The sequence below is a fragment of the Salvelinus namaycush genome, chromosome 34 (assembly GCF_016432855.1).
Source record: "Salvelinus namaycush isolate Seneca chromosome 34, SaNama_1.0, whole genome shotgun sequence".
Taxonomy (NCBI): domain Eukaryota; kingdom Metazoa; phylum Chordata; class Actinopteri; order Salmoniformes; family Salmonidae; genus Salvelinus; species Salvelinus namaycush.
In genome coordinates, this window is record NC_052340.1 from 27,836,569 (window position 1) to 27,851,546 (window position 14,978).

At 43.4% G+C, this 14,978-nt stretch overlaps 1 protein-coding gene across 1 annotated transcript in view; it reads right to left on the reverse strand.

The window, feature by feature from the left end:
• LOC120028392 (unconventional myosin-XVIIIa-like) overlaps window positions 1–14,978 on the reverse strand; it is a 198,208-nt gene that overhangs the window by 71,391 nt on the left and 111,839 nt on the right. Inside the window, exons 11-19 of the mRNA XM_038973626.1 lie at window positions 12,225–12,398; window positions 11,684–11,774; window positions 11,196–11,388; window positions 10,821–10,907; window positions 8,849–9,150; window positions 8,493–8,679; window positions 5,909–6,116; window positions 5,671–5,780; window positions 3,593–3,658 (exon numbers count right to left, since the gene is read on the reverse strand). Of these exons, the coding sequence (XP_038829554.1) occupies window positions 3,593–3,658; window positions 5,671–5,780; window positions 5,909–6,116; window positions 8,493–8,679; window positions 8,849–9,150; window positions 10,821–10,907; window positions 11,196–11,388; window positions 11,684–11,774; window positions 12,225–12,398 (1,418 nt within the window). The remainder of the gene's footprint in view (window positions 1–3,592; window positions 3,659–5,670; window positions 5,781–5,908; window positions 6,117–8,492; window positions 8,680–8,848; window positions 9,151–10,820; window positions 10,908–11,195; window positions 11,389–11,683; window positions 11,775–12,224; window positions 12,399–14,978) is intronic.

Sequence of the window (14,978 nt, forward strand, 5' to 3'; positions counted from 1 at the left end):
TAAACAACGTAAACTTTTTCATTTGGGGGCATTGACGCATACAAGCAAATAATTACATTAATTTGTTTTTCCATGATTATGGGAGTTGGAATCCCCCTAAAGATCTTCAACCATACATCTAGGATGCAGGGATTGCATATCAACTACATCAAGTCCTGTGTTTACTTTGAATTTCAATGGCGTTTACTTTGGGGGCTTTAAATTTAGTTGGATTACCTCAAACGCTTTAGTCATTTCCATTTTCTGATCTGCTCTGGGAGATTGGTTGGGGAGCTGCTGGTGGACTTCCCTACAGTTTCTCAGGCCAGAGCTGAGAGCTCATCAAACTCTTTGAATGTTGCTGAATTGCATTAGCATGCTAATAGTGTTAGTGGAAGAGCTATGCTTAACTTCACAAAATCCTCATTAAAACTCCCTTGTGTTAGCAACACATGCGGCTGCCACGGCTACAGTAAGGAAAATAACAAAGACAGGACGTTTCTGGGGAAACTAAAACGACAGGTAGAGTTGTGGAGAAACTTCTCTTGGATTTAGCCGACATCTCCAGTTAGTCAGAGGCACTGTGTTTTCTTCAACTCGAAAACAATTGAGATGGTTCGTCTACAGAGTGTTTTGTTCAGATTTCACCAAGCGGCTCCTCAAGACGAGAGCTGTGGTGGTGTTATGCAGAAATTGCATCATGACACATCAGGACTGATCTAACACAGTACTCCAGGGCCCTTAACAACCTATTATCCTCTATCAGAGGCACAGGATGAGAGAAAACACTTTACCCAGCACAGACAATCAAAGTTCAGAGCCCAGCTCTCAGGGAAGTGTGTGTATAGTCAAGCCAATAGCACATGCAGAGAGTGGGCTGGGCGCGGTGAAACCACACAGCACTAACACACCCACACTTCTCTGCTGTAGGGCAACGACTCCGACTGGAGAGGTTGTCTTTACCTCCAGAGAACATCGGATTGAGTTTGCTTCCTCTATTGTCAGTAGTAGAGGATTTATCACACACTGTATGGGCATTCTGTTAAATGGATCCAAAATGACATGTTAACAAATCAACAGCTTGCATGGTATGCTTGCATTAATAATGCTCACTTCTAACTGTTTCCCGGGTGCCGATGACGTGGATGGTGATGAAGGCAGACCCCTCCCTCTCCGATTCAGAGGGGTTGGGTTGTGCAAGACACATTTCAGTTGAATGCATTCAGTTGTGCAACTGACTAGGTATCCCCCATTGTCTTTGCCTATTCCTATGCAGTAGACTGTGTGTTCTACTCAGACACACTATCACATCACAACGAGGAGCCTGTAACTTTCTCGCCCACCATCACGACCCCACTAGTGATGCAACCACTGAGCAACGCCAATGGGATGTGTGATGTGTCACATTAAAGGCCTAGTCACACAGGCCTTCCCCCATAGCGAGATGAGCTTCTGCCTAGCAAAGACAGTCAGCGTGGACGAAGGAACATATTGGACCTCGTGGTCTCTGAATGCAACTCTAAAGGTCGACTGAGGTCGTGGGCCGTTCCAGTGGCTCAGTTGGGGCTTGGTGTTTTTCTCAGCATGATGAGAGATGGAAAGGCGCACACACACACACACACACACACACACACACACACACACACACACACACACACACACACACACACACACACACACACACACACACACACACACACACACACACACACACACACACACACACACAATCAAACATTGCCAATGTCAAACTTCCCTAAACATACTTTTCCTACTGTTTACTTCAGAACAATACTTCCCTAAACACTTTTCCTACTGTTTACTTCAGAACAATACTTCCCTAAACACTTTTCCTACTGTTTACTTCAGAACAATACTTCCCTAAACATACTTTCCCTACTGTTTACTTCAGAACAATACTTCCCTAAACATACTTTCCCTACTGTTTACTTCAGAACAATACTTCCCTAAACATACTTTTCCTACTGTTTACTTCAGAACAATACTTCCCTAAACACTTTTCCTACTGTTTACTTCAGAACAATACTTCCCTAAACACTTTTCCTACTGTTTACTTCAGAACAATACTTCCCTAAACATACTTTCCCTACTGTTTACTTCAGAACAATACTTCCCTAAACATACTTTCCCTACTGTTTACTTCAGAACAATACTTCCCTAAACATACTTTCCCTACTGTTTACTTCAGAACAATACTTCCCTAAACATACTTTCCCTACTGTTTACTTCAGAACAATACTTCCCTAAACATACTTTCCCTACTGTTTACTTCAGAACAATACTTCCCTAAACATACTTTCCCTACTGTTTACTTCAGAACAATACTTCCCTAAACACTTTTCCTACTGTTTACTTCAGAACAATACTTCCCTAAACATACTTTCCCTACTGTTTACTTCAGAACAATACTTCCCTAAACACTTTCCCTACTGTTTACTTCAGAACAATACTTCCCTAAACATACTTTCCCTACTGTTTACTTCAGAACAATACTTCCCTAAACACTTTCCCTACTGTTTACTTCAGAACAATTCTTCCCTAAACATACTTTCCCTACTGTTTACTTCAGAACAATTCTTCCCTAAACATACTTTTCCTACTGTTTACTTCAGAACAATACTTCCCTAAACATACTTTTCCTACTGTTTACTTCAGAACAATACTTCCCTAAACACTTTCCCTACTGTTTACTTCAGAACAATACTTCCCTAAACATACTTTCCCTACTGTTTACTTCAGAACAATACTTCCCTAAACATACTTTTCCTACTGTTTACTTCAGAACAATACTTCCCGCTGTCCTCTATTCCATGGACATTCTGAAAAAGCCTCCTCTGCTAATTAGCCATTCATCAGCCCGTCCTTTCCTTTGGATTTTCTATTTTGCATCTGAAAGGTTTGAATCTCACTGTGCTGATTGGTGTTTGTGGAGGGTTATCGGCACGCCACGGCAAAGCGCCACAAACAAAGAGAGCAGTCGCCTGCCAAAATCAATGGCTACAGGGAGCAACAGAAGGGACAACAACAAAGAGAAAGCCAGACATCTTTTTTTCTGAAGAAGCAGAAGAACTGTGGAGCAACCTTCCCCGGCCCAACTGAAAGTCAAGCCTGATCAGTGTGTGTGTGTGTGTGTGTGTGTGTGTGTGTGTGTGTGTGTGTGTGTGTGTGTGTGTGTGTGTGTGTGTGTGTGTGTGTGTGTGTGTGTGTGTGTGTGTGGGAGGGGGGGTTGTCAACCGCCAACTAACAGACAAAGGCTGCCAGCCCAGGGACCCAGCGGCAGCTAGGAACCAGTGCCACAGCGACAGACCTATGATTCCAAAGAGAAGGGCATGCTGGGTAAACAGCTGTCCCTCCCAGGCAGAGACAGAACACCTAGGGCCTGATTTAGACGGTACCAAGCCTTCACACCTATTGTCATAGTGTCACCTGTAGTCATAACACTTTTACAAAGCATGTATTAATGGCTTATACATAGTTCATTATTAGTTAACGTCTGTCTGTCTGTCTTGTCTGTCTTGTCTGTCTTGTCTGTCTTGTCTGTCTTGTCTGTCTTGTCTGTCTGTCTGTCTGTCTGTGTGTGTGTGTTACTTACCCTGCTCAGGCCCATGTGGTAACTGCTGTTTTCCAAGTCCAGAGACTCCAACAGCTCCTCCACAGCCTGAAACAAACCGATAAAACGGACAGACAGATCAATGAAGAGATCAACAGAAATGGACAAACAGACAGACAGTGCTCCCGTAAAGTCAGCATCCCTCTGTCTTCGCCCCAAAGGACTGCACACAGCACCATAGCAACAGGCACACTCCCCTAACATCAGCCTATCCAACAGGAGACTGCAGACCGAAACAACTCAGCTACAGCTACGGCACCAAGCTAGCTATCTGTAACCTCCAATTCAGTCTAAATATGGGCTGTATCTAAAGCAGTCTCAGGAGAGGTGGAGGAGGAGGAGGGTCTTTAAAGTTCGACTACAAAGTGAAGTTGGAAGATAACTCCCATCCTCCCCCTTGAGGCTTCAGCTAACTTGAACAAAGTCCAGTGTTTCCAGATTTCTATGAAATATGACCTGTGATTAATTACAATATGAGTGAAATAGTTTTCCTTCCCAAAATGTTTTAATGAAATACGTTAAAAAGCAGCTTTTCTGTATTGGAATGGTGTGGGCATACCCCAAAAACAGAATGTTGTGGGTGTATGCCGGTCATTAAAAGTATTCATACGAGTAGCCTACTGATTGGTCAGCTCAACTTCCTCAGGAGGATGACATCATCCTAGCTGAGGAAAGAGAAAGCTTAATATTGTCACGCCCTGACCTTAGAGATCCTTTTTATGTCTCTATTTTGGTATGGTCAGGGCGCGAGTTGGGGTGGGCATTCTATGTTTTGTGTTTCTATGATTTTCTATTTCTATGTTTTGGCCGGGTATGGTTCTCAATCAGGGACAGCTGTCTATCGTTGTCTCTGATTGGGAACCATACTTAGGTATCTCTTTTTTCCACCTGTGTTTGTGGGAAGTTGACTTTTGTTTAGGGCACATAGCCTGTAGCTTCACGGTTAGTTTTTTGTAGTGTTTGTTGTTTTGTTCGGCGTCATTTTTATAAATAAAGAGAAAATGTACGCTCACCACGCTGCACCGTGGTCCTATTTTTCCAACGGCCGTGACATTTATTTTTAAAGTCTCTATGAGGTGGGGTTTTTGAAGTATTTTCTCTCCAATTTATGCTTTGGCCACAAATACGAGTATAGGATGAGTCAACCACATTATTTGAGTATGAGCTAACATAATATGAACGTTTAAAAGTGGATAGTGGACAGTTACTTAAAGGACTGTTGGCAGAGGATCTCCGCAGGACTACTGGATCTGGTAGGTAAACAGGCTCAGTGGAGGATAAAGCCACTTCAGCCACAGTAACACAGCAACAGTAACGCAGCCATACAGCCCAAGCTAAGATGAAGAGACAGATAGGCTTCTAGCTCTGAGAGAGAGGGCTCTGTTTGAGTTCTCTCTGGGAAATAAAAATACATTTTCTAAGATGCTGACGCAGGGGAAAACCTCTTACTCCCTCTTGCTTTCTTTCTGTCTCTCCTCACTCTCTCCCTCTGTCTGTCTATCTCCAGAGAATGAAGTACCTTTTTGTCCATTCATTATTTCTGAGCAGGCTATTCTTCCTAAGCATGTCTCCAAGGAGTCTGGTTTCCTCTTTAACTCTTCTATAGCTCACTGTATGTTTTAGCTGTGACAGAGAGGACCTCTTCAACAGCTCTACTTCAAAAACACAACCTCCTTACACAACAATAAAAATAACATTTCAGCCAAGAGAACGTCTATATCATTTCTTAATTTCCAGCTACAACGGTTCATATTTAATATTTCTACATCTGAAAATATATGTTTACTGGATTCAGAAGTTTTAAGCACACATCTGAGTAGGTAGGGTATGCTAATAGCTGTAGGTACTGAAGACAGAGAGAGGAGGAAGAGATGGAAGGGGAGGACAGAGAGGAGGCACGTAATTAATCAGCACACCAGCCGCATGCTGCCAGCCAACCTAATCATAATTAATTACACACAAGAGAAGATCTAGGATGGGGGAGGGAGGGAAAGAAAAGAGGGAGAAAAGGAGGGAGGCTTTTATATTATCATTCGTGGAGGGAACGCCTCGACACTCACCCTCTTCTCGTCTGTGACCATGTAGTGAAGTCCGTGCTTTTTGGTCAGGTGGGGCGCCAGCACGTCAAAGCGCCGTCGGAACTCGGAGAACACCATGTGATCAGGGTATCCTTTATGGAAAAGGCAAAACAAGGTCAACATTTATCTAATCATTTTTATTTCTCATACAGTTCAGAATTAAGGGGGAAAATGTCCCTCTCCCATGACCTAGCTTGACTTGAGTGGTGTCCAGTCTTACCTTGTCTGTAGATGCGCAAGGCGTCGATAAGCTTAGATCCACGGAGCTGAGCCCTCAGGAGGCCCACATCCAGCTGCATGAGGCCTGAGTCGCAGCTCTCTCCGTGGGCCACACGCGGCTCCATGCCAACTCCCACCGCGTCTGCCTTGGGCAGCAGGCAGTGGACAAAGTGAACCCTGGACCTGCGCACCGTGTCCAGCAGAGCATCCTGGAGAGACAGAGGGCAGGGAGTTAAAGCATTAACACACACACACAAGAACAAAGGCAAATACTTCATTTTGTACACATTTGCATGTATAAATACATGTTAATATAGTTTTATTTGAATAACACAATTGTCATACAAAGTTCTTAAGAGCAACTTGGGCCTAAACTAGAGGTCGACCGATTAATCGGAATGGCCGATTAATTAGGGCCGATTTCAAGTTTTCATAACAATCGGAAATCTGTATTTTTGGACACCGATTTGGCCAAATGTTTTAAATATATTTGTACATTTTTTTTTTACACCTTTATTTAACTAGGCAAGTTAGTTAAGAACACATTCTTATTTTCAATGACGGCCTAGGAACGGTGGGTTAACTGTCTTGTTCAGGGGCAGAACGACAGATTTTTACCTTGTCAGCTCAGGGATTCAATCTTGCAACCTTACGGTTAACTAGTCCAATGCTCTAACCACCTGCTTTACATTGCACTCCACGAGGAGCCTGCCTGTTACGCGAATGCAGTAAGCCAAGGTAAGTTGCTAGCTAGCATTAAACTTATCTTATAAAAAACAATCAATCAATCAATCATAATCACTAGTTAACTACACATGGTTGATGATTTTACTAGTTTATCTAGCGTGTCCTGCGTTGCATATAATCGATTAGGTGCGCATTCGCGAAACAGGACTGTCGTTGCTCCAACGTGTACCTAACCATAAACATCAATGCCTTTCTTAAAATCAATACACAAGTATATATTTTTTAAACCTGCATATTTAGTTAATATTGTCTGCTAACATGAATTTATTTTAACTATGAAAATTGTGTCACTTCTCTTGCAACAGAGTCAGGGTATATGCAGCAGTTTGGGCCGCCTGGCTCGTTGCGAACTGTGTGAAGACTATTTCTTCCTAACAATGACAGCCAACTTCGCCAAACGGGGGATGATTTAACAAAAGCGCATTTGCGAAAAAAGAACGATCGTTGCACGACTGTACCTAACCATAAACATCAATGCCTTTCTTAAAATCAATACACAGAAAAATATATATTTTTAAACCTGCATATTTAGCTAAAAGAAATACAGGTTAGCAGGCAATATTAACCAGGTGAAATTGTGTCACTTCTTTTGCGTTCATTGCACGCAGTCAGGGTATATGCAACAGTTTGGGCCGCCTGGCTCTTTACGAACTAATTTGCCAGAATTTTACGGAATTATGACATAACATTGAAGGTTGTGCAATGTAACAGGAATATTTAGACTTAGGGATGCCACCCGTTAGATAAAATACGGAATGGTTCCGTATTTCACTGAAAGAATAAACGTTTTGTTTTCGAGATGTTAGTTTCCGGATTCAACCATATTAATGACCTAAGGCTCATATTTCTGTGTGTTATTATGTTATAATTAAGTCTATGATTTGATAGAGCAGTCTGACTGAGCGGTGGTAGGCAGCAGCAGGCTCGTAAACATTCATTCAAACAGCACTTTCGTGCGTTTTGCCAGCAGCTCTTCGCAATGCTTCAAGCATTGAGCTGTTTATGACTTCAAGCCTATCAACTCCCGAGATTAGGCTGGTGTAACCGATGTGAAATGGCTAGCTAGTTAGCGGGGTGCGTGCTAATAACGTCTCAAACATCACTCGCTCTGAGACTTGGAGTAGTTGTTCCCCTTGCTCTGCAAGGGCCGCGGCTTTTGAGGAGCGATGGGTAACGCTGCTTCGAGGTTGGCTGTTGTCGATGTGTTCCTGGTTCGAGCCCAGGTAGGGGCGAGGAGAGGGACGGAAGCTAAACTGTTACACTGGCAATACTAAAGTGCCTATAAGAACATCCAATAGTCAAAGGTATATGAAATACAAATGGTATAGAGAGAAATAGTCCTATAATTCCTATAATAACTACAACCTAAAACTTCTTACCTGGGAATATAGAAGACTCATGTTAAAAGGAACCACCAGCTTTCATATGTTCTCATGTTCTGAGCAAAGAACTTAAACGTTAGCTTTCTTACATGGCACATATTGCACTTTTACTTTCTTCTCCAACACTTTGTTTTTGCATTATTTAAACCAAATTGAACATGTTTCATTATTTATTTGAGGCTAAATTGATTTTATTGATGTATTATATTAAGTTAAAATAAGTGTTCATTGTATTGTTGTAATTGTCATTATTACAAATCCATTATTTAAATTTTTTTTTATTTATTTTTATTTTATTTATTTTTTAAATCGGCCGATTAATCAGGATCAGCTTTTTTTGGCCCTCCAATAATCGGTATCGGCGTTGAAAAATCATAATCGGTCGACCTCTAGCCTAAACCCTCTCAAAGAGGAAGCAGAGGTAGGCCTTGGGTAGGGAGAAACCACCCCACTCACCACTTGCAGTTTGATCTGGATACAGAGGCTCCTCTTCTTGACAGCGGCCATGCCGGTGGTGAAGGTCTTCCTCATGCTAGTGGCTCTGCGGAGGGCCAGCTGAGATCCCCCCTCTAGCCCTGCGATGGAGCCAGACAGCACTGTGGGCCCTCCACTACGACTAGAGAACAGACTGCTGATGTTCTTCCTGTGTGTGTGTGTGTGTGTGTGTGTGTGTGTGTGTGTGTGTGTGTGTGTGTGTGAGAGAGTGAGAGTGAGAGTGAGAGGAGAGAGCGAGAGCAAGAGAGACAAAGAGGTCAGTATATTTTCTTTGTAAAGTGCTACTATGGAGAACAATCAGTGAATTAAATGTGTACTTCTGTGAGTCCTGCAGCAGAGTGGCAGCATTCTGGGAGGCGGGGTTCTGCCTGGCGTGGCTCAGCCAACCCTGAGCATCGTACTCCACCCAGTCCGTCCCGTGGCTGTGGCCCAACAGGAAGTGATGTGGCTTGTCGCTCTTCAGGAGCAGGGCGTGTCCCTTGTTGTCCCCCTGGTCGGGGCCATAGTAGCTGAAGAGTCTCTCCAGCAGAGTGTCCTCAGAGCCCCCTGGCTGCACAGCCTCCTCCTCCATCAGCCACAGCAGACCACGAGCTTCATCTGTCCTCGCCAGGGTGCGCACCTGGGACCATCGCAAGAACACACACAGGTTAGAGAGGTGGGGATCTATCACTTGAGTCTAACACAAACACAACTGAATCAGCTGTGCAGAAAGCTTAGGTCCACAGCTCAGTCCAACACGCAGGTGCAGCTTTCACAAGCACCTCAGACACACAAATTAGGCCACAACAGAGACGCTCACCCATCTCCACTCCACCAGTCATCCACAGCTCCTCTCATCCATCCAATCACGACACTTAACTCCATACACAGCAACACTCTCCAAAACCAATAAAGCAACCTACTCTCCTCTTTTTTTACTCATGGTTTAAATGTCCCAACACGGCCTTTATCCCTTGCCCAGTGTTGCCATAACATTACACCTGCTTAGCTGTGACACTTGTAGAAACTTCTCATTATGCACCAGCACAGTGTTCAAACAACCTAATATGATTCAACATCTCTGAACAAAACAAGTCATTTTGTAAAGGCAATCCTAAAGTTTCGGTAAATAAGAAGCTATAAGAGAGATGAGTCTTTGCTTCCTCATTCTAGAGCTGCTATTAAAATCCACTCCTGGGCAGTGGAGCATTTAGAAACCTTGCTCTCTGACAGTCCACTTTGATAATGAATGGTGTTATTAATGTCAGAGTGTAGACTCTCTGTGGATGGAGGGAGGTGCAGGCAGGGTATCTTCACCACCACAACCTACTGAAGCTAAAGCCTTTTAAATGATATGCCAATTGAATTATTTCACTGCTAGAAGCAGTGCAGATCTGTTTCACTGAGTTGGTTTCTGTAGTAGCAGTCAACTAATTCATTGCCAAGTCAGGTAAATCTCACATCCTTTTCAGAGACATGACAAATAAGATCCTCTCTTATTCAGAACAATCCTATTCCCTTACAGTATTTGGCACTGTAGGCAAGAGGTGGATGACGTGTGGATATTACTTGGATTGTAATATAGCATTTTGTCAGGCGCTCCTCATCTAGGTCTATAGCTCTGTTGATCTTTTCATGATGTCTTTTTCTAGGAGTGTGAGCTGGTTTCCAATAAGTATGGCGCTGGTTCAATAGCGTTTGTTTGTCTGACTTATAGCCGTGTTTGGCCATGCATGCCCTTGTGCACTCATTCACTGACACATACACACACAAACACACACATGCAAACCGCACACACACAAACAAACAAAGTTATTTACTTTCGTCTCAACTTTTCAATCAATTCCTGTGTGACCCCATCCTCATTCCCTTTTGATCTAATTCTTGTTAATGTCACTTTCGCATTTCTGTTAAGAGCCTGTGCCATGCAGTCGTCTCATAAATAAACTGAATTGGATAGCTTTGCTCTGAGAAGCCAACCCTGACTGAAAACGTTTCTCAACAAATCAAGGGGAAAGGAATCAAACTTGACTGCAATTAATATCTTTGATGTGGGATGAATTCTCCCCCCCCAAAAAAGCCGAGTGAATTGGATGGAGGTAATAAGCCTGACATGGTACACACAGTCATTTGTCTGAGTCAAAAAGTTCAAGATTCTATTTGAATTAGGGGAGCCCTATCATTGGCAAAGAAGAGAGAGAGTAAGGACTGTGTTTAACCCCACTTGACGCTCACAACATGATGAAATCCAAGATAAAGTCCACTCCTGATACTGTACATGCAAAAGAGGCACAGATAGATTCTTCTTACCAGCGCTTGGGTTGATGCTTGGTCTATAGCTGCTACCGACATTGAGGTACTGGACCCTATGTCATCTAATGCAAGCTCTATGTTTTCCTAGATGGGAACAGAGGGGTTGGTTAGGTGTGATTGGAGTCAGTGATTTTCAGAGATCCTCTTATGTAAGAGTCTATAGGCAATGACATTACAATTAAAAAAGCTCAATCTGACGTTCTATGTTATTTTCATACTAAAACAATACAGGTATGTTAATGAAGATTATGATTTTATTCTTCAGGGAAGTTTAAAAATACCAAATCATTGGTATCCTGTTAGTAAGAATACTTCTACTATGTAATGGTGAAGGTATTTGTTAGTGCTGTACATCTCTGTATATCTCTGCACCTCCTTATATCTTTCCAGCTCCTGTACAAAGGTGCGTTCGTGGAACAGGGTCTGCAGGCGTTCCTGGGCGTAGTTGTGGCACAGCTCCTCGAAGGTGGCACCGCGCTGGCGCTTGGCCATGCGAGGGTTCTGGAAACCCGGTGTGTCCACGATGAGCAGAGAGCACAGAGAGTGCTGACTGGACTTCAGAGCTCTGACACATGATACAAAGGGTGAGAACACACAGAGAGAGCGAGAGAGAGAGAGAGAGAGAGAGAGAGAGAGAGAGAGAGAGAGAGAGAGAGAGAGAGAGGGAGAGAGAGAGAGCAAGAGACAGAGAGAGAGAGAGCGAGAGAGAAAAAAAAACAGAGAGAGAGAGAGGAAAATGGAGAGAAAGACGAAGAAAAAGGATGGGAATAAGAGCCATTCAAAGAGAGCAATATTGTAAATAAATGATGGTAAAGTAAGAAATATAAGAAAGAGGACAAAAGAGAGATGAGCTGACAGACCTGTTAACGAGGGAGATAACGAGGGTGAAGAGCTCTGAGTACAGGCCTGAAGCCATGGCCTCCAGACAATCCAGGGCTGTGATCTTAGAGACTGACGGAGAGGGAGGGAGAAAGAGAGAGGGAGAGAGAGGGAGGGAGGGAGAGAGTGGGAGGGAGAGAGGGAGAGAGAGAAAGAGAGAGAGCGAGAGAGAGACAAATATGTGTTTATTTATTTTCCCTTTTGTATTTTAACTATTTGCACATCGTTACAACACTGTATATAGCCATAATATGACATTTGAAATGTCTCTATTCCTTTGGAACTTTTGTGAGTGTAATGTTTACTGTTCATTATTTTAATTTTTTTCCACCTATATCACTTGCTTTGGCAATGTAAACATATGTTTCCCATGCCAATAAAGCCCCTTGAATTGAGAGAGAGACAGGGGAGAAAAGGAGTTGTGAGTTAAAAAGCACACGCATAGTCTTTAGTATGTTATTCTACTCTATTTATTTAATTCAACTTCATATTGGAGACTGGTGGTCTCTGAAGGTCCCTTACCTGAGCTGTCTCCTGCCCCGGCCTCGTCGGGCCCCCCGCGGAAGGAGGTGGACCTCTGCAGGGCACCCTTGACCTGGTGCTTGAAGGTGGAAGAGGAGAGCTCCTCCAGGGTGCAGCCCAGCAGGTAGGCTGCCTTCTGGGCCCACTCATGACGGGCAAACTGCTTACGGCCAGCTGGGGACCAGGGACAGCATACACAAGTCAGAACCCCTAATCACTGGCTATTAGAATTAACTCAATGATCTCTTCCATACTGTATGTAGCTCAATGCTAAACACGAAGTTGGTTGGGGCATAGTGTTTTTCTATCCCAATAAAGCTACATTAATAAACGCTAACAAACAACTCCATCTTTTGAGCTTTGAGGCCTCCTCTACCTAGACTGGTAGACTGGAATAACCACCTTGGCTCAAAGAGCAGGATTGAACTGAACAACCCCAAGACTAGACTGCTAAGCACTGTTAGATGGTTTTACAACAACTCTCCGTCATCCCATGTTACTGGCTTCGTGTGGCGGATCACCCCCACTGTTTTCTGGAGAGCTTTCAAAGCTACAGAGACACAGCGACTCAGGCAATATGGTCGCCTCTAACCTCTCATCAAACAACACTCTGCCACAGAGTCCAAGAAAAACATTCTAGACTAGAGAGACAGTTAAAACATAGAGAATCAAAACAATGTTCTGACACAAACAACTAGAAAGTAACAAGCTTTGCTTTTGGATTGGGTCTGAATAATAATAACAGTGCTGTGGAATTGGAAGTAGGCGACATGGAGAGACATCAGACAGAGAGCTTTAAAGGACAACAAAGTTCTGATTCATGAGGCAAAGGAAGAGAGAGAGTGAGAGAGAGAAAGAGAGAGAGAGAGAGAGAGAGAGAAAGAAAGAGAGAGAGAAAGAGAGAGAAAGTGAGAGAGAGAGAGAGAGAGAGAGAAAGAGAGAGAGAGAGAGAGTAAGGGAGAGAGAGAGAAAGAGAGAGAGGGGGAGAGAGGGAGAAAGATAGAGAGAGGGAGAGTGAGGTAGAGCGAGGGAGAGTGAGGGAGAGTGAGGGAGAGCGAGAGAGCGAGAGAGAAAGAAAATAATAAAAATGCTCAAGACAGAACGTCTGGGTAGAATGATAAAGACATTAAGAAAGACGATATATCAACAAGACTAAGTTAAAACGAAAGAAGAGCTTGGTTTAATGTTGTTTGTTCCATTACCTTCGTCGGCCTCTACATGTAAAGGGTGCAGCATGCAAACATGCAAGTAGAGAGAGAAGGTTAGAAACACAGTTCATGTATTAACAATTTACATTTATCACTGGAGAACAGACATGTTATCATACACTGAGTTACAAAACATTAAGGACACCTGCTCTTTCTATGAAATAGACCGACCAGGTGAAAGCTATGATCCCTTATTGATGTCACTTGTTAAATCCACTTCAAATCAGTGTAGATGAAGGGGAGGAGTCAGGTTAAAGAAGGATTTTTAAGCCTTGAGACAATTGAGACATGGATTGTGTATGTGTGCCATTCAGAGGGTGAATGGACAAGACAAAATATTTAAGTGCCTTTGAACGGGATATGGTAGTAGGTGCCAGGCACACTGGTTTGTGTCAAGAACTGCAACGCTGCTGGGTTTTTCACGCTCAACAGTTTCCCGTGTGTATCAAGAATGGTCTATCACCCAAAGGGCACCTTGTGGAGACCATGCCCCGACGAATTGAGGCTGTTCTAAGGGCAAAAGGGGAGGGTGCAACTCAATATTAGGAAGGTGTCCTTAATGATTTGTACACTAAGTGCATATTATAGAACTAACACCATCCATGCTCTGAGTTGCAGGCAGGAGAACCATGTGAGTGAAGATACCATGGGCATACTCAGAGGAGGAGATACCTGCTCTGGTCCTGGAGAGCTGCAGTTTGTTAAAACCCAGGTCTAACACACATACATCTACTAATCATGATCTTCAAATTAGACCGTGACTAGTTTTCTCAGGTGTTGGTGCTGGGCTGGAACAAAATCCTGCAGTCCAAAATACACTGGCGTTTGCCACCCCTGTGGTCAAGAGCCAATTGTGCTAAGGGACCAAGGAACACAGGGAGGATGGTTAAAATCACCTCGGTAGAGAGGTAGGGAGAAACGTTTCTTTCAAACCCTTCTAACAGGTATGGAAAAGAGGACATTATAGCATGAAGTGAAGTGTCAAATAGATGGGTGGAGGCTAATCCTTTAGTTCTCATAGCGTTGATCAGACAACAGCATCATGCCATGGAGAGAAGCATGTAAACACTGCCCTCTGCTGGTAGGAACAACCCCTGCTGTGGAACCAATCAGCTGATGAGAGCAAGTAGTAGTAGTAGTAGTAACAGTAGTAGTAGTAACACTACTAGTTCTAGTAGTAGCATTAACATAGCAGTAGTAACATTAACGCAGTAGTAGTAGCAGTAACGTAGTAGTTGCAGTAATAGTAGTAGTAGCATTAACCTAGTAGTAGTAACGTAGTAGTAGCAGTAAAATTAGTAATATTAGTAGTAGTATAGTACTAGTAGGAGCAGTGGTGTGTGTGTGTGTGTGTGTGTGAGAGAGTGAGTGAGTGAGTGAGTGAGTGAGTGAGTGAGTGAGTGAGTGAGTGAGTGAGTGAGTGAGTGAGTGAGTGAGTGAGTGAGTGGAGTGAGAGAAAATAAACAACAAGTGTGCAGTTAAAACTGACAAACACACATTTCTCTCCATAGGGCCATGGGATGAGACAGGGATGCAGCTTGAGCCC